This window comes from Lycorma delicatula, chromosome 3 (genome assembly GCF_047948215.1).
Source record: "Lycorma delicatula isolate Av1 chromosome 3, ASM4794821v1, whole genome shotgun sequence".
NCBI classification, from domain to species: Eukaryota; Metazoa; Arthropoda; class Insecta; order Hemiptera; family Fulgoridae; genus Lycorma; species Lycorma delicatula.
In genome coordinates this window covers 3683476-3703686 of record NC_134457.1, presented here as the reverse complement: position 1 = coordinate 3703686, position 20211 = coordinate 3683476, and the positions used below count along the sequence as shown (strand labels likewise).

Below are 20211 nucleotides of genomic sequence, written 5' to 3'. Positions count from 1 at the left end.
ACAAACAATTCATAATTAAAGACTGTTAATAAATTTAACATAGATATTAATTTTAAAACCTCTCTTCTCATTAAAACAATGAGTTTTATTAATAATTTACTCCTAACGACAATTTAATGTGACTTATTTTCATCTTCCTGAACATAACAAAATATGAGATCCCATAATTGTATTCAGTATAATTGAAAAGCTAACTGTAATAAACAATTCTGTCATAAAGTTTTATTATTTCTGGCACCATTTAAACACTGATTACAAATTAACCATCCATCAGAAGTAGTGACATTTCATAAGTACATTTCTAATGTACAATGAAAAAATTAACAATAGTAATAGTTAAATTAATTAATAAGACTTATTTTCATCTCATATTCATTTTATTTACAGATTTGAACTGAAAAAGTTGTTTCCCAATATTTTTTGCTAATATCAAAAGTGGTGCAACGAGAAACTTTTTCGATTACATGCTAAGTAAATTTATAAGACGTGTTTTTAGAGTAAGATCTATTTTGAAATAAAAACAAAAGTGAAAAATATAAACAAACTTTATTAATTACGTTTAAAAACTACATTTAATTATAATTTTCAACGTAACTGCCTTCAACTTCAACACATTTTTCATAACATTTCACTAGCTTTTTCATTCTCTTTTAATGAAATTCATTGCTACTGACAAATCATGCAGTAATGCTGTTTTTCAATCTGTCATCATTGTCAGACCTTTGTAATACAAGCCACTGTTTAAGGTGAAGAGAAAGAAAATAACCACTGTAAGCTAAGTCAGGTCTATGGAGTGGTTGATTAGAGATTTTGGAACAAAATTTTTCCATTTGCCTCACTATCTGAATTACCGTGTATGGGCGGGCATTATCATGCAAAAATAAAATCCTGGAGGATGAAATACCATGTCATTTGTTTTTTATACTTCTAAGATTTTTTAATATTTTGCAATACTTATCAACATTCAAGTTGTTTCACAATAACTATATTCAAAAAGGAAGTCCTTTTTCCAAAAAAAAACAGAAGCCTTCTTTTTACCAAATGTTCTTACTTGAACTTGAAATTTTTTATAGCCCAATTTTTCAGTGAAAACTTCATAAACCAAAGATTATGAAACATCTGGAAATATCATCTGGTGATGCTCCGATTTTCTCAAATTTTTCAATCAAATCATCCATTATCATTGACAGTTAGCCACTACGTTCTTCATCATGAATGTTCATTCACCGTTCTCAAAATGAATGGCATCCAAACAAATATCCAAAAATGGGCAACAAATTTTTTATTTGGATGAAACTTGGGTAAACGAAGGTCATTCAGGCAATAAAGCTTGATGTGGCATGCTTCCATTAAGACATCTCAACAGTCTTTGCTGTCTGGTTTAAATACAGACATAAAATCAGTAAGTAACAAAGGAAAATGGTTGATTGTACATCATGCAGGGAGGGAATGGAAGTGGATTTGTTAATGATGAATTATTAGTTTTTGAATCCAATAAAATGGGTGATTATCACAAAGATATGAATGGTAATTTTTAAAAAAACTGATTTAATACGATTATGAAATTAATTCTCCGATTAGTGTTATTATTGTGGATAATGTACCATACTGTAGTGTAACAGAAAAAATCCTGAATACATCAAGGCTAAAAGTGAATATAGTAATGAGGCTGAGAAAAAAAAAATCCATTTGATTCTACATTTTTAAAGGTGGAATGGCTAAAAGTTAAAAAAAATAAGCAAAAATTTGCAAATATGTAATCGATGATATGGCTGAAACAAATTGACATACAGTATTACGGCTTCTACCCTACCACTGCAATCTGAATCCAATAGAACTAGTGTGGAATCAAGTAAAAGGATTTGTAGCTCAGAATAGCAAAAGTTATAAATTAGTAGATATAAAGGTTTTACTTGAAATGGTATCGTTGAGGTAACAGTTGAAAAGTGGTGGAACTGTGTTGAAAATGTGCTAAAAGAAGAAGAAAAAATGTGGAAGATGGTATTTTGTTCATATCGAATGGATAAACTCATTGTGAAAAATACTTCTCGGAATCTAATGTTAGTGAAGATGAAGATGATGTTGAGTGGGTATGATTATTTATCGAGTAATTCGCCATAAGAAATTGAGAAAAACCTCAACAAAAAATGGTAATAAATCATAAAATATTTTTAATTTATTTTACGCATGTAAATAGTATTCAAGGTTTGTGTAAAGCTCTTAACAGATTATTTAAAAACCTATTTATGTTTATCATTTATTAAACATTATTATTTTGTATAGCTACTAACTGTGTGTGACAATTACTGGTGTATCAATAAAACAAAATTACCATTGAAGATACTTTAGTATATTTAACAATTTATAACCTTTTCTTAATATAATAAACATTAAATATTTTAGAATATACTGTGAGAAATAGTCAACTATTTCTGTATTATTATTACAATAGAAACTAAATCAGGCGCCCAGTAGCTGTCAAGCAATTTTGTAAACACACGGTTTATACTGCTTCGTTCGGCAACTGTTTTGTTTACTTCCGGCTTCAACGTAAAGTGGACAATATTTATATTGTACAATGTTCATGTACAAGGTCACACATGATGATGAACACATCGTATTTGTTACACGTTAATGGAATATGTCAGAATTAAATGTAAACATTGTCACTGTTTTAAGACTTTTAATTATATACACAAACACATAAGCACCTGTACTGATGGGTACTATGTTCTCTTACTTCTCAAAAATTATTAAATAATAATTACTGACTGATGAAAACTAAAGCGATAGGAATTGATGATATATAATCTACATTACTATGATATAAATTAATAATAAATGGCTGATATCACCCAATACTGGCGCAAAACATCCTGTCCACCACAATCAGTGGTATCAGAGACGATGAAGATTCCATTTTCAAGATCTGAGACACTGTCTTCAGAGGTGGAGGCCATCAAGTGGATGAAGAAAAGAAATAAGTAAGGTTGGCCTAAGGGAAAACCTATTTGATATATATATGTTGTATGTATAATGTCAAGAGCCTGGTAAATGATCCTTTTTTGTATGTTGCATGTTTTCTAAGCTACGGACAAATTTATTTTAAGGATGTGTTTTTATAATCACACACCCTATGCACTTTTGTCATCTTGTGTGCTTTTGGGGTTTTAATGTTCTATGACAAGTCTGTTCTCATGATGATCTGTTTGATAAAACTAGTCTTTTGACTTGATTCCTATTCTTTTTATCAAGAAGAGAAAGTTTTAGCTGGTGACAAGGGCTAATGACCATATTAGTCATGCCTGCTATAACCCCACCAAAAAAAAAAAACAAGAAAAAAACAAAATGTTTACAAATGTAGGACTGAAAAATCAAGTTTTATACATTATATTGTTAAATTTATGAGGCTGACGAAACACCCTCATTTTAAAATGAGCGCAACTGTTATCATATAAAGCAAGAACTGATCAGTTTAATGTCTCATGCATTGACATTACTAACAAGGATAGTTTACTGGTGGAAAAAACATATGGTACAATATGTATTTAATAAAAATCAATCTAGTTTTAGAAAGAGTAGAGAAACAATAAATGCTGTTCTGGCTCTCAGATCAACTTTGGAAGCTAGGCTTTAAAATAATGAAGCCATATACATGACATTTTTGCATTTGAGAAAAGAACTGATACTGTACAATGAAATAAAATGAATTCAATTTTAAGAAAAATTTGACTCAAATGTAGGGATGGAACAGTTATTTATAATTTGCATAAGAATCATTTTTCAGTTATAGGGGTAGAAGATAAAAAAAGTAATATCTGATTCAGAAAGGAGAGAGCCAAAGATATAATCTGTCCCTGCGGTTTACATAAAAGCAATAAAGCGATTGAAGGAAAAGTTTAAATGGAATAGTAATTCAAGGAGAAAAAATAAAAATGTTAGGATCTGCTGATGTCTTTTTTATGAAACCCAAAGATGAGTTAGAAGAAATACTGATGGCATTTTATTAATGCTAAAAATCTTTACTTTGAAAATAAATGACTAAAACAGAAATAATGAAATGTGACATGTTTGTGGATGATTTTTGTAAAGAAAAACTGAACTGGTGGGCCATGAGTTAAGATGACTAAATGTAGTTTATATGGTAATGGGGAGAAGTGTAAAAGGTAAAAGTTCTTGACGAAGACAGAGTGAAATATATAAAACAGAAAACAGAGGATGTAGGATGTATTAAATAAATCAAGATTAAAAGATTAGCACAGAACAGAGAATAGGATCAAGCCTGTTTATTAACTGATGAATTTTATTAATGTATTGATTACTTACACTAAATGATGAAGTTGCCTTATTTCTGCCAGATTTATTATCAACACAGGCACCCTGATGGTCCATTATTGTCACTTTTTTGTAAATACCATCTTGTACCAAAGAATCCATTATTGTACCGTCTGCTTGTCCGAAAAACATTCCTGTTTGCTCTGCTTTCTCAGATAAGATAATAAAACCATTATTGTCAAGTACATAGCAATCTAAATCAGATGAAGCACAAGTTTTCTTACATCCTGTCTTCACAGTACACTGTAAAAAAACGTTAGTTTATAATTCACAACAGCATAACACATTTTATTTAAGATTATTATTATTATATATACAATTAAAATAAGAAATAAACAGATCAAAATTTTATTTAAAATAATAACAAAATTATCTATAAAAGTGTAGCAAATGGGACCAAGAAAACAGTGTCTACCTGGAAATAAGTTATATTTCCAAGTAAGTGCATAAACTATACAGTTTTTATAAGCTTTTATTTTCACAAGAACATCAATATCTAAGACAGTAGAATCTTGAAAAATTAATGAAATTCTGAAAAGATTAAACATTGTTTAATAAAGGAGTTTGTATAAACCACAAAAATGATTATTGAAGTTGTCCTTAGGGAGGTGTTATACACTAATAGTGACCGTAGCAGTCAGTTGGTGTCACAAAGAGCACTAGTCACAATGAAGTGGAGGTAATTCTTAACATCACACAACTGTAAAAGAAATAGTAAACATTTTAATTAAAAAGGACTTAATAAAACGATTTATGAAATAATTATCTGTAAAAAATAAAAAATGTAGGAATTTTTTGCTATTACTCAAATACAACAAAATATGTTTCTAATCTCTTATTTTTTTAAAAGTACAATGTACAGTTAGATATATAAAATGATCTCTAATTAATTGGGATGGGCGGGAAGTTCCTTTTCAGTGTAATAAATCCCAATTAATTGGGCTCTATTGCTGCCAGTTCTCACTGCTAATATTGCTCAATGCTGCTGAAAAAGGTAGGGAGGTTAAACCGCAGTGGGGATCATTCAGTGTGTTCATTAATGGTGAGATGACATTAGTCGTAGTTGAGTGTGGAAAGATAGTGGATACAAGTGCGTTCACTGTCAAACAGCATTTGTTAGCTTGTGTGTGGGTTTATGAATGTCCACACACTGGTAAAACACTGAGAAAATCCAATATGAATGATTTTTGTGCACTTTGGGAAATCGTCACCACATGGCAAATATTACTGACATGGGAGAAGACTTTTGGAACGTGAAGTGTTCTTGATGTGCCGTAGTGGAGGGTTGATGTGCCACACATCTCAGTCGAGCTGAAATGTGTAATGCTGCAGAGGTATTGATTCAATGATCACCAAAGAAATCAACAGGCAAATATTCTGCAGATTTAGGCATTCTAAGATCAACAATGCGAGATAGCCATATGCAAAAAGACTTGAAAGTAAATGTTTTCATTGACAATGACCTTGATCGATGTATTTATAAATGCCAGTTATTGCTTGAACATTTTCTACAAGCAAACAATAAAAAGAATGTCACGTTTTACAGACGAGTGTGTAATTTATCAAAGCTCTTGTAACTGAAATGTTTTTTTCTAGGCAAAAGACAATCCTCACTTTTTTGTGGAAATTGAATACCATCCGCCCATGATTTGGGCTGGGCTGACAGCTTAACATCTCCTTTGTCTTTATTTTTTTGATGGTACAGTTAATCAAAGTAGTTATCTGAGAATGATTGATGATTGGTTGCGTCTAGAATTAATAGCAAAAGGGATTGGATTGCTGACATCATTACGTTTCAGTGAGACAATGCTCCAGTGCATTTTGCTTTGAATGCCTGCAGACACCTCAATGAAATTTTACCAAATTGCTGGATCGGACGTGGGTTAGAAGAGTTACTGGCTCCATTGTCTTGGCCAGCAAGAAGCCCTGATCTCATCACACCTGACAATGTGCTCTTGGGTTTTGTAAAATAAGAGATCCAAAAATGTAGATGTGTCAACAATGAGCAGCTCCAAGGTGCTGTTTAGTCAGCATTTGAAATGATCAACCCTGATATGCTGTTGCAGATGAACAACCGGACATGGAGGTGCCTATAACTGTGCTTTGAATATGGTTGAACCCACACAAATGTTTTAGATCCATAGAAGGTAACCTGCTATCCCAATAATTTCATAACTATTGTAAAGGGATTTTCTATCCATTCCATACAATAATACAAGATGTTATTCAAAAACTCCTGAGATATATGATTAAATACTATTACATAATTCCTAGATCTTATCTGCCAGTGTCCCCTCCAAAGAAGTCCTTTTGGAAACTCACACACTGATCCCAGTGGTTTTGCAATGAATGGAATTCATCCCAAAAAATTTTTTTTGGTGTGTTCAGCATCGTTTACAAATCTATTAAATCTCTTCTATTGTTTCAAATGTTTGTCCCTTCAACTTGGGAAAGAAAACAAAATTGCACAAATCCAAGTTGAGCAAATATGGTAGACAAAGAATAATTGTCATGAAAGTGGTACATGGCCTCGTATTGTCATGGTTAAGGATTCATAATAAAGGACCTAGTAGTTCCTGTGCCACCTCTCTGAATGTTTCCTTCTTGTATGCTGCTTTAGCCACCTTAGGACAGCATTATAGAATTCTCCATTAATTGTCTGATAAGGAGGTACAAACTCCTTGTGGATAATTCTGCCATATCAAAGAAACATATCAATAAGGTATTGATGTTTCTGTTGACTTGATAGGCTTCCTTTGGCTGAGGTGAAGATGGGCTCTTCCACTGTAACAATTGTGGCTTAGTTTCAAGGTCATATCTATAAATCCAATTTTCATCACATGTGATGACCTTAGCAAGAAAATCTGGTTCAGTAGAATCAGTTCTTTAAGTTCACTGCAAACATTTGTGCGAAGCTGTTTCTGTTTATCACTCAGCAATTTGGTATGAACTTTGCAGAAATCATTCTTATGTTCAGTTCTTGTTACAAAAACTGCTGTCATGTGTGTTATGGTAATCCCATAATCTTCCAGATATCTTTGATAAATTCTACTATCTTTCACAATCACAACTTGAACGCCAATAACATTTTCTGGTGTAATGCCAGTTGATGGTCATCCTAATTGTGCATTATCACTAACAGTTACCATCTGTTGGTTACCATTTGATAATGACAGAATATTAGTGTATGCATTCACTTTTAATAAGTTTAAAAGAGAGCTTGATATAGACACGTCGTTCTCTCAGATCAGTCACTGGAAAATCACAATCATAAACAAACATGACAATGGAAAACTGCCTGCCAACAACAAACATATAATTAAAGCTGCTAGGTGCTAGGTGTATTGAATAACAGGATATATAACACTGCTACAAGCAACATTTGGTTGTACTAATATTCGTTCACATGTGCAATATAATTTTCAGGAGCTATTTGGTTAGCAATAAATAATTTACGTTTGTAATAATCAACTAGATAATGTCTGTTGATAGAAACTGATAAAAATCTGCAGATTATATTCAGTAAGAACAAATAAATTTTAATGACTTAGCTTAATGTTAATTATCTCACAAAAAAAATAGCTAATACTTTTATAGTATGAAATACATTTATTCAACAGTGAAATGTGGATATCTACAAAGAAAAAGAATAAGAGCTTTTGAAACTGGATATAGGAGATGTTTGAAAGTAAACAGGTTGATAAATTTCAGTTTAGACAGTTGGCAGAATTCAGAATACAGAAGCCTTGGGAAAATAAGAAACAAAGAGCTTAGTCAGCATGCAATAATAAATAATAGCACCAAGGATTAGTTACAATGATTGAATTTAAATGTTGGGTAAAAACAGTAGGGAGGGAAGATAAATGATACTATAAATATTTTTTGATTATTAGATTGTACAGATTATGATGGAAGAGTGGATGAAATGAGTAAAAAAAAATTATAAATAAAAATATTCATATACAGTAAGTGAAACATGCTATAATTTTATTATGCTAACAGACCAATTACAATTATTCACGAACAGTAAAACAACCAGTTCTGTTTTGGAAATAATGCATTTATAAAAGCCTTGTTAATTAATTAAACATTTTATGTTCATAAGTTTGAAATAGAACAAAAAAATATTATGTAATTTGTTTGTTTTTAATAAATCAAAACATCTTAGCTTATAGAAAACATCAAGTACAAGTGAATATATATATGTAGGATAAGTGATGATCAGCTAGATTCAAACAGCATCTCTATGTAAATGGTATTGGTTCTCTAAGGTCTGCTTCAAACAGGATCAATATGTGGTTAACTGGGTGATTCTAATTTTAATGCACTGATGTTATGAATTGTTCTTTAACCGAAGGCAATTTTCATTTTGGTCAAGAACTACCCTACCCTTTTTTTATGATTCATTCACACAAGTTCAGAGCTTGAGCATGGAAATATGAAATAAATGTTTGACATCATCTCTATGTGAAAGCAATATGTAACTTACATAACAATGAACTGTTAATGATAAAATAAAAATCATAAATCGACAATGACAATTTTGACATATGATGTTTGCTTAACAACAGTGCTTAGGGGAAAATGGTTATTTGTATCACTGTCCCCTAGTTTCATACTACACTGTTGATCACATGTGATCTGCTACATGAAAACAGGCCAAAGAATAATTAATATATCTGCTTAACAATACACACAATTTCTAAAATAATAGTTTAAAAATGATATTGTTTTGTTTATGGATTCTTCTACTGTATTTATCAATAGATAACACATCTTCTTTTCTTGTATTTATCAATATAGCACATTACTTGTTTATAACATGTTAATGATTAAACAAATCATCATATTACAATGATATCTTTATGTAAAGATTTCAATAATGAAATTTTTACCATTTTAATTTACAAGAATTTAATGTCATAAAAATGGTAATACCTTAGACAACTTAAGCAGATAAACAAATGGTTTATTTATTTATTTAAAATAAAAATATACATATAGTATGATATTATTTTATCATTACTGTAAAGAAATAAATTAAAATGTTTCACTTTCTATTCTTTTGAATTAAAAAGTCTTCTGAAACTATTGCACAACTTCTTTTTCAGTTCCTGATGTCTGATAATAGAAATATGGTTAGAGAAAGAATTATAGCGATTCAAAAATTTTATCATAATGAAGTAGAAAATGAGATAAAAGCAATAGAATTTAATTTTGAGATAATATATAAATTTAAATGAAACAGTATCATCTTTATTATTACAGCAGATGTAACATTGATGAAATGCGAAGATAATGCAGAATGCTGAAACTGAAGTCCAACAACAGCAGCCGGTGCTCTGTGCCCTTTATGTTCAACAAACACTGCATGTGTAGCTGTTACCAATGTCTTTTCACTGCCTCCTGTAAATTACAATACAACCAATTTATAACGATTGAAAATAAAAAATAAAATATTGTGATAAAAGTGTAAATGATTTAACAGTCAATGGCATAAAAAAATGAAATAATTTCTGTTACATAACCCATGGACTTAAGAACTTTTTATAAATTTCCAAAGTAGTGAAATCAGATGATTTCTTTATAAAGCCAACAATGGAATGATGGTGAAGTAAACTATCCTTTCCTGAAAATTTTCAGTGATATCAGATAACTGTTAAGAAGAAATAATCTTTTTTTAATATCTTTTCATATGTGTGCTAACTTTGGTGATGATTTTTCAATAAAAACATGCTCAAAATAAAATGAAAGTGCTTTGAATATTTTTTCTTTTTTACACTGAATCAGTTAGCAGTAATCTATCTGCGTTCTTAGGGGTAATGCCTCAATAAATAAAAAACTTTAATTTTTAACATGAAGACGTACAAGACATATTTGAAAACAATAATAATATACTGTTAGGTGATAAAAAAGTAGTAATAATTTATTTTTAAACAGTTTTATTTTATTCAGAAGGGTGCCTTAAGCTACTTCTCATCACAATTTCTACTGTATTAAAATAATTTCATGATGTTGAACCACTTTAAAAATACTTTTTACTTCCTTGTATGATGTAAAGGAAATATTATGATCGCGAAAAATTTCAGATTTCAGATTTCAACGGAAATATCCATTTTGACCATCTTTGAATTCATTATGACTAGTTTCAGCGTGACATCTCTACATATGTATGTATCTCGCATAATTCAAAAACGATTAGCTGTAGGATGTTGAAATTTTGGATCTAGGACTGTTGTAACATCTAGTTGTGCATCTCCCCTTTTAATTGCAATCGACTAAACCAAAAGTGTCCAAAAAAATTTGAATTTTGGACTTTTTCTTAACTGTAAGCCCTCATTGAGAGCTATTCAATGATATATCATAAGTGGTACTAACTTTCATTGGTTCCAGAGTTATAACCAAATAAAATTTTAATTAATGAAATAATTGGATGTTACAAGGGGAAGGCACATCGGTTCAAATGAGACTTTTATGATAAATAAATAAATAAATAAATATATATCTCTTTTTTAACTTTTTTTATTTTAAATAATTGATTTATTAATGGTTGATTAATCACTAAGAGGTTAATTGATTAATTAACTTCTTATTGAAAAAAAATATTTATAATAAATAATAATTCAATAATAACAATAAAAAAATAAAAAAAAATATGAAAAAATATCAGAAGTTATTAATGAAATAAAATTTTATGCACTTTTCATTTAAAAAAAAAATGTGAATATGTAATTTAACAGTCATACAAGGAAATCATGCGATGTTCAGATTCTTTCATAATATAATGCTGTCAGTAAAGAAAGCCAATATTACGCAACTTTTTTGATGCCATCATATAACTATGCTTTAAAAAGCAGGAAAAAGTGAAACAAGTCACTGTGTGCTAAGTCTGAGCTGTAAGGGATAAGAAATTTATTTTTAGTCAAATGACATAATGAGCTCTTGATTTTCAGCAGCAGCATGTGATCAAGCATTATTATGAAGCAACACAACACCACAACTAAAGCAGTGTTATAGAACAGTTCTTGAAATTTGTGGAAGTCATAAAAAAGCAATAAAGTAGTAACAGTTCTGAAAGTCCTTTCATGCAAATTTTTTTACTTATAGTTGTATTAAATTATAATTAACTAATAAATTGGCTGTCCATTCCACATCTCAGTACGCATGATTTCTTGTTCTGTGCTAAAATGTCAACCCACTTTCTCATGGCGTTATCACTCATTTCAGTTTCATAATAGACTTCATTAATCTGCAGATGAATCACAGCCAGTTTAAGATTTTTATTAAGGTTTATACTTTTTTTAAGAAGTGGTAGGGGTCCTTCAATTGTCTACAAGATTTATACTGTAAAAAACAGACTGTAAACCGAAACTGCTTCTTCTTTATCAGCTTCTGTAGCAAGTCTGAGCACAATGGAGCTCAATCCATATGTACTTTAAGATGACTGAAGCACTATAAAGGCCAGATTTAAAAACAATACTGACTTTTTGAACAGGCATTATAGATAAAAAAAATTACTGCAAAGTTTGATTGTTTTATGACAACATACAATTAATCACACTGAAAATAATTACAACTGACCTGCATTGAATGGAACAGAGAAAACAAAACTTTCTGGTTCAATGCTATGTTGATCAACTGCCCTTTTGTACCAGACTTCATCTACTGCACGTCTATTTTTCTCGCTAAAGTGTCTGTAATAGAAAAGGGAAATTAATATCTGTAAAAGCTGCTAGTTGCAGAGTGAAGATTATTAATTTCTTTGATGCTGGATGCATCTGATGACATCACAAGCATCTAACATCATGTGATATTGTTACTTTGGATTAACAACTCCAAAGAAGTCTAGCTTACTGCAATAGAAAGCTTACCTTTGCTATTTAAGCAACGTACCAAAAACAATGATTATTGACAGTGATAATCATTAGCTTTATGACAAAAAATTAGCTTTAAGCATTAGTTTTGCGTCAAAGCTTTATTAACATTAAGCTTTGTCAAGTAAAATTTAGGATATTTTTAACTTCATGGTTTGCACTATTAGATCAAGGTCAATAATTTCTACGCATAAGATTCAACATCTAAAAAACATCTGCAGAACCGAGAAAAATGGAAAAAGTAAATCTGTTATTGAAGCAGTCAAGAGATGTTTTCATTCAGATTCTACAATTAAACAACATTAAAAAATTCTCATCATTACAACAAATCACTGACATGATCTTACACATATCTGATAAGTTAAAAAAATTGCAGATTATTGCCAGTTATGTTTCTAGTCTGTTTAAGAAATTGCATCTATCTAATGATGCATCATAGATCTGTCTAACTGCATTTAGAGCAGAATATGTTTAAGAACATAATTTCATCGAGATTAAATAGTTCAGGAACTGAAATCTTTTGATTTGATAAAAGCTCATTCTTTCTTAACAGCTTCTCAGCAAAATGGATGAAGACAAATATTTTATAAAAAATCTTAAGGTATGTGATGTGATGAGTCAGATTACCATCTAAACTGAATTGCTAATAAAAAAAGTTGTTGACAGTGAATAACAAAATAAGTTCAACGGTAGTTAGTAGTGACAGATTGAAAAGGTTGTTTGCTGGTGTTTGGTACATTATAAAAGAGAGTCATTAGATCTAATTTTTCTTAATGGAACTATGGAAGATTGGTAATCATTTCCTCTGATAGATATGTGAATATGTTAACAACATTTGCTTTACGATCAACAAACAAAAATTCTTATGAACAGTAATAAGAAGATAGAGCAACAGTTTATACAGGATGAGTAACTTAAAACCAAATCAAGCAGGCTCAACTGCTAAGAATATCACCTTTACCACTGCTATTGTCACTGATAGTATTGGTTGTGTGTATTACTATGCTTGTCTATTGTTGTAGTTGCAAACTGTTTGTGCTTCAGTGCAGTATATTTTTGTTGTTTGCAGTTATAATTTTCTAAAATGCCTTATTTGACTGAGTAATGTTGCTACAGTGCATTCTAGATCTTTTCAAAAAATGTGTCAAATATTTGCAAAAACATTCCTTGATGCCATTATCTCAGAAAAGAGTGCACGATTTAATTAAAAAATGCTGTAAAAGTGGATTTCAAACAAGTCCATTTCACGATGAGAAAGTTGATATGTTATGATGTTTCTGGTAACTAAATACCGGGCCCAATTTTTATATTTTACTCATCTATGAACAATAAACTTAAATAAAAACCACTTTATTTGAACAAAGAAGTAATGGAGAGGTTCTATTTAACAAATATACTGCTTCTCTTTTTTAATCCACCTCTTCTGTTTTACTGATTACTTCATCCTTCTGCATAATTTCAACTTAAAGGTAAATAATTCTGTAATCCATGTACTAAAGAAATGTGAACAGTAAAAAATGCTTTTAAATGAAGGATCACACTTAGAATACATATAACTAAAGGGTTTAATTTCTTTAAACAGTGTCTTGCAAGTAATAATTATTAATGGAAGTCATGAATGAATACTTCAAAATAGTAAGCTTAATATAAACTTGCCAATTTTTACAGAGTAAAAAGTTACACAACCCTGTCTGTATTCATTAATCCACTAAATTTCAAAATTTGCTTTTATACTGGAACTAATGGGTGAGTTGGTAATGCTTCTTGATCTTGTACTAGTATATATACACAACAATCTACTAATCTCACCCTATTTTGTCTGTCAGTGGCAGGGTGCTATAAAAAGACTATCATGTGTTTTACACAATCTCAAAGTGTACTTATTCTTGAGAGTTATTTTAAATTTCAACTGTTTTTGAAGCGTCAGAAAGCCAAGTCTTTCTGACATTGCTTTATCTTGATCAAATGTAGACGATAAATGAACAATTTCACAAATAGTCCCTTGTTTTAGAGAAACTGGTAGCGTAGATCAAAAATGATCTAGCCTGCAAACAGATTAAAGGACGAACCTTTAGAATAAATCTGTGCATCCTTAGAATGATCATCTCAAAAGTATATAAGAAGGTTATCTCAAAAGATTGGAATGTCATATAGCAGGGCCGGCCTTAGGTGGTAGCCAACTGCCTACGGCAGCAAAACCACCTGAAGTAAAGCACAAAAAAAACCACAACTAACAAAAATATATTTCGATTACTTGAATCTAGAAAATAATGTTATTTACTATTTATTAGTACAATGATATTACTGTACTAGTTTTGTTTATCGTTTAAAAATCAGAGTTTGGTATGCAGTTGTACGGAAGAGAATAGTGTGTCCAATACTTTTCACGGAAACAATAACATCTGAACATATTTACTAGTTTTGTTTATAGTTTTAACAGTATATTTAAATTATCTATGAAAACAGTAGGTACTAGTTTTTGTTTGCAAGTTCGTTATCGCTAGCTCGTTAAAAATGTAACTTTTGTTTCTCAATAAAACAATTTTCCAAAAATCTGTATTAGTATTATTGTCTTAATTCAATTATATGCCATGTTTTTGGTTAACATGGATCTTTTATAATTCTGCATTTTTTTGGGGGGAAAAATTTTAAGTTTTTTTTTAAGCTTGGAGGGCAGTATTTTTTGGGTTTGCTTATGGTGGCAAAAACACTAGGGCTGGCCCTGCATATGGGAATGTCTGTAAAGCCACAAAGAAATTAAAATTATGTCTGCACCATATTCATATCATACAGGAATTGTGAAAATCTAATTGTGGAAAAAGACTCAATTATTGCAGATGGTTTACAGATCTTGCTCATGGCAATACTTGGATCTTGAATAACATTTTCTGTAATGATGATGCACAGTTTCATCTAAGTGCTAAACAGCCAGAACAACCGATATTGGAGGGCAAAGAACCTCACACCTTCCACGAGACTACATTACATTCAGAAAACGGAGTTTGGTATGCAGTTGTACGGAAGAGAATAGCGAGTCCGGTAATTTTCATGGAAACAATAACACTATCGGCAGATTATAACTGACTTTACAGTGCTGGTAGAAGAGGACAAACAAATTGTTGGTGTCACCATCATGGTGTAACAGCTAAATAACACAATTTTGATGCTACATGAGTTCTTTATGGAGAAAGTCATTTCTGTGACTATGGCCAACCTAGGTTGCCGGATTTATCTTCCACGAATTTTTTCTTTCCAGTTAATTAAAAAAAAAAAAGGTGTTCAGAAGTAATCCTCATGCAATTGATTAACTCAAATGTAAGATTGAAGTCTAAATATTCCATATCGACACTGTAACCATTAAAAAACAATATTTTGAATTATTACAAGCTGCTGTAAGTTATGAGGTATTTAATCTTTATTTCTTAATTAAAATTTAATTATCATTTAAGTTTTCATATTATTAGTTTCCATGTATGTCTATTTTTTCATACGGTTGTGTAACTTTTTATTTACTCTGTACAAAAAGCTTTTCAAATCCGTGAATTCATCATCAGTTATAAAATAATATATTAGGTACAGATTACTATCATTTACTAACAATAATGAACTGTTATTCAAACACGAGAACCGTCAGACTTTTACATGTAATGGTGGTAATACATTACCTGATACAACTGATTATGAATTCATGAGCTTGATAAGCTCTTTATTTAAATGGGGGTAAGTTTTGCCTTTTTTTTTTTTTTTTTAATAACTAGATTATTTAAGGTAATACGAATAGATGTCACAGAAGGAACATTCTACTTAAAACCCCTCCATATGAATAGCGTGTATGTACTTATATGCATGTAGTTTGTCGATTTTAACCTGCAATAATGTAAATTTTGGAATGCAGAAATATACGTTCTAAATACAACCGTTTGTAAGTTTTGCAAGGATAGAATGCTCATAAGTAAAGAAATTATTCTATTTATTCTGTACTTACGGATCACTTTGCATTGTACTAATATGCTCCTGCCATCTAAGAAGACCACTACGAGTAGCGATGAAAGATAATGTTGCGCCAAACATTTGGTATCCTTGCCTGTAAACAGTATCACCATTATTAACAGTTTCACCGTTAAAATAAAAGAAATAGAACGTTCTTCATTATAAATAATTATAATCGTTCATAACAGCACCGTAAAAAAATCAAAAAACTTTAAATTAATAATTATTCTATTTTACTTCACAAATTCTTCCGCTGCGACCAATATAATAGTAATGATTTACATCTTTGATGTTCCAGCAACAAATTAAAAAATGTTACGATAAAAATTCAAAAAACCTGAAACAAAACACAAATTAAGAAACACATTATGAGAGTCAACTTGAGATTATTCAGTGATGAAACAACTAGGCTGTAGAAATTATTATGATTTTTATACTTAAACAGAATTAATTTCGACGAAAACCTTTGTAAAATATTTAACAGAGAAGTCAAATAGTATATTCTTTAAACTGAAAGCAACATGGAAAGTACTATTCATGCAGAAGTTTTTGTACGTTAATAAATTTGTCCAAACTGCATAACCACTGAAAAAGAACAACATTTAAAAAAAAATAAGTATTGGCAATCTCAACAGCAGCAGAACCATCTAAATAAGATTCCATATTAAATGAAAAGTTTGTCAATTTTTAATAAACATTATTTAATATGAATACTTTTAAATATTAATATCCAATAAAAACTCTAATCATTTAAAGAAAACTGAATATAAGTAAATAGAACTAGCAAAAGAGAAATTACACCATACAGACATATTAATGCTAATATAAAGCAACATGAAAATTAAACCACATATAATTGCTTAATGAAATGCAATTTTTATTGGAAAAATTTTAAATCTATATACAATTTTTAAATATCAAATAGGTATTGTGTCTTCCTTTACACTTAATTCACATGCATGATCTGAAATTGAATATCATGTATTTATTTATCACAAAAATCATTGTGTCTAATGAGTCAGTTTTTGTATCACAGATAATTTTACAATTCTTTTTTTGACGACTGTCCAGAGATTTTTTGCTGGATTTAATATTTTATGAATTGTTTTTCAACTATAACATTTAATGTTTTTTTCTTTATCTTCTGGCAAATGGCATTTTTTTTAAATACTTCATTTCCTTGTAGAATCAGTTTTTGAAGTTAACTGATCTTTGCTGATGAAATATTGATGTATCCAACGATTTTCAACATAATGTCATCATTAGCATTAATGGGCTGGGGCCTGCAAATGTAAAATAATAACACAAAATTTAATTCATAGAAAAAACATAATATTATTTTAGTCTTGCTTCTGGTCAACTCTGCCAATGCTTTGCTTTATATAAGTCTCCTTTTGTACATTACTAGTGTTAAGAATTGTTTTTTAGCCGGTCAGTTAGCTTTCCATGCAGCTGCAAGGAGCTTAAAACTAAACCAGTATACAGATTAAACACGGTTGTGATAAGTAACATTTTATGAATGAAATGAAAATTAAATAAATTCTGTATTTACATTAGCAAAAGTTTATATAATTACCGTATTTTTACAAAATATGTTCAAAGTAAGTGCTTTTCACAGAGCTACACTTTTGTGCTCAGATGACTGTATTGAGAGTTAGACGCAAAATATTGTTATATTGACAAAAATCAGTGTCATGAATTTTTTGTTGAATGTTCGCCTTCAGTTCATCAATAGTATGAGTATTCTGATTCACAAACTCTTCAAAGAGCTCCAAAGGAAAAATTGCAACAAGACAAATCTGGAAAACTGGAGGACATCACTCTCTGCTGACAATTCTTTTTTCTGTAAAAGCCGTGTGAACATATGCTAGTGAATCATTTAATGTGTGGTTCATTGCTCTGTCTTGTTAGAAGAAGTCGTAATCTTTTTTAGAATCTGTTAACTAATTGTAAAATTCTTTGAAAATAATACGGTTCACTTCTTATTTAACAGTCTGGTCATAAAATACTGGCCCCAGAAATAGCAAACCGTAACATCTGGACACTCAAACATCTAGTGAGGATTTTCAGTCATTCATTACATGGTGTTGTGTGAATTAACATACCCAAATAAATGAAACTGTGTCTCATCTGACATGAAATGAAGCACTAGGTCTATCTGTCCATTGACAATGTCTTTGAGAAACCAGTCGAAATAATTAAGACTTTTCACTTTATCTGTTCTCTTAGGCTGTTGCGCAGTTTTTACACTGTAACGTTTAAAATTTAAATCTTTAAGAAACTTATGGCAAGATGAGTATTTTATATCACTTTGTTGTGATAACTTACATACAGATTTTTTGGACTGGCAGAAATTGTTTGATTATAATCAAATTATAATATTTATAAGTACACATAATAATAATAATAATAATAATAATAATAATAATAATAATAATATATATATATAGCTAATAATTATTAAGTTTAAAAAATTCCCCATATTCAAATTAATTTACATGCTATTGTAGATTTCTTTATAATTATATTTTTTTTTATTAATTGATATTCAATAAACCAAATCATTTAGGATATTGAACATCTTCATTAATCAGATAGGGCTAATGTGTTTGAAGTTTCATTATTTTATATAAAGGTTACATGTAGTTTAAATTAAATTATCAAAATTAAAATTATTCTTTGAAAAAGAAAAACTCGATTATAGCTTATTAAACATGTTCTCAAGCATGTGAAAAATATAGCTGTGGTTTAATCTGAATATAGAAGTGAAGATTCTATATTTTTACAAGTTATTATCTAGCACATATATGAAGTGCCCAAATTTTAAAATAATTTTGAGAACTGTGTTGTGTACATGTACAGTAGAACATGACAACTAGAACAAGATGGGTTTCAATTTGGTTTTTATATCTAATATAAACCTCAGTATTGATAAGCAAGTTTTCTTAATTACCAATAACGATTATAATAATCATTAATCAATAATTGTGGCTACACAGTATGACCAGACCCTTTCTTTAAGTTGTCTATGTAATGTGAGGTTATTGTTTTTTTGGTTATTTAGCAATTTTCATGTTATAAATAGTGTTTTGTGAAAATTTAGTTCATTTTTTATTAAAAAATCATATATTCATATTTTTTTTCCTGTATGTCTTGAATATATAATAATCAACCTAACTCAAATAGTGTTTGGAAATTGTTTTTCTTTCTGAGCATACCTATTTGACACAACCACAAATAACTTTCGAGTGTGGTGTTGGATTAGGGATAGAGAATGCTATTTTAAAATAATTTAATGAAACTGGTTCCTTTTCACCTCAAAGTAAAAGCAAATGTGACTAAAGAAAAACTACTCCAACACAGGATCAGTTATTAGTGAGAAAAAGTAAACTTTGCCCGCAATTATCTACTATAGATTAAACAGAGAATTAGCAGCCAGTGGAATAGATTTAAAAGTGACAAATGTTAGACAGAGACTTCTTGCAGCTGGACAGAAAGGTTGTCGGTCAGTTAAAAAGCAGCTTTTAACACCAGCAATGTGGAAAAAAGGCTCTTGCGGGCAAAAGCACATGCTAACTGGACCAAAGAAGACTGGAAAAATGTATGTTTTCTGACAGGTCACATTTTTATGTTCAGGGGTAAAAGGTTCCATATTTTCTCTGAGAGCAACGATATTCACTACAGATCCAGTTCCTGTGGTAAACAGAGTGAAGGTGACATTAAGAAAGATGAAAATTTGCATCTTGGTGGGCTTTGCATACTAGTATGTAACAATATATTTGGCTTGATGAAGAAGGTATGGGGAAATCAGTTTTATTACTCATTTTCTTTAGTAAGCTTAACATGAGATGCTTGATACGTTGAAAATGTTATGCAGTTTCTAAACTGATTTATATCTGATGTTAGGTCGCCTATAACATTTTTGTTTATGACACCTAACATACAAACATTACATTTTTAATTATGAATGAAAAAACATTTCAAAAAGTAAGATTACAAAATTAACTACCGT

At 30.1% G+C, this 20211-nt stretch overlaps 1 protein-coding gene across 1 annotated transcript in view; it reads right to left on the bottom strand.

Annotated features, from left to right (window-relative positions):
* Positions 1 to 20211, bottom strand: part of stol (voltage-dependent calcium channel subunit stolid) — a 258682-nt gene that overhangs the window by 12770 nt on the left and 225701 nt on the right. Inside the window, exons 22-25 of the mRNA XM_075358772.1 lie at positions 16195 to 16293; positions 11917 to 12029; positions 9602 to 9741; positions 4327 to 4578 (exon numbers count right to left, since the gene is read on the bottom strand). Coding sequence (XP_075214887.1) covers positions 4327 to 4578; positions 9602 to 9741; positions 11917 to 12029; positions 16195 to 16293 — 604 coding nt within the window. The remainder of the gene's footprint in view (positions 1 to 4326; positions 4579 to 9601; positions 9742 to 11916; positions 12030 to 16194; positions 16294 to 20211) is intronic.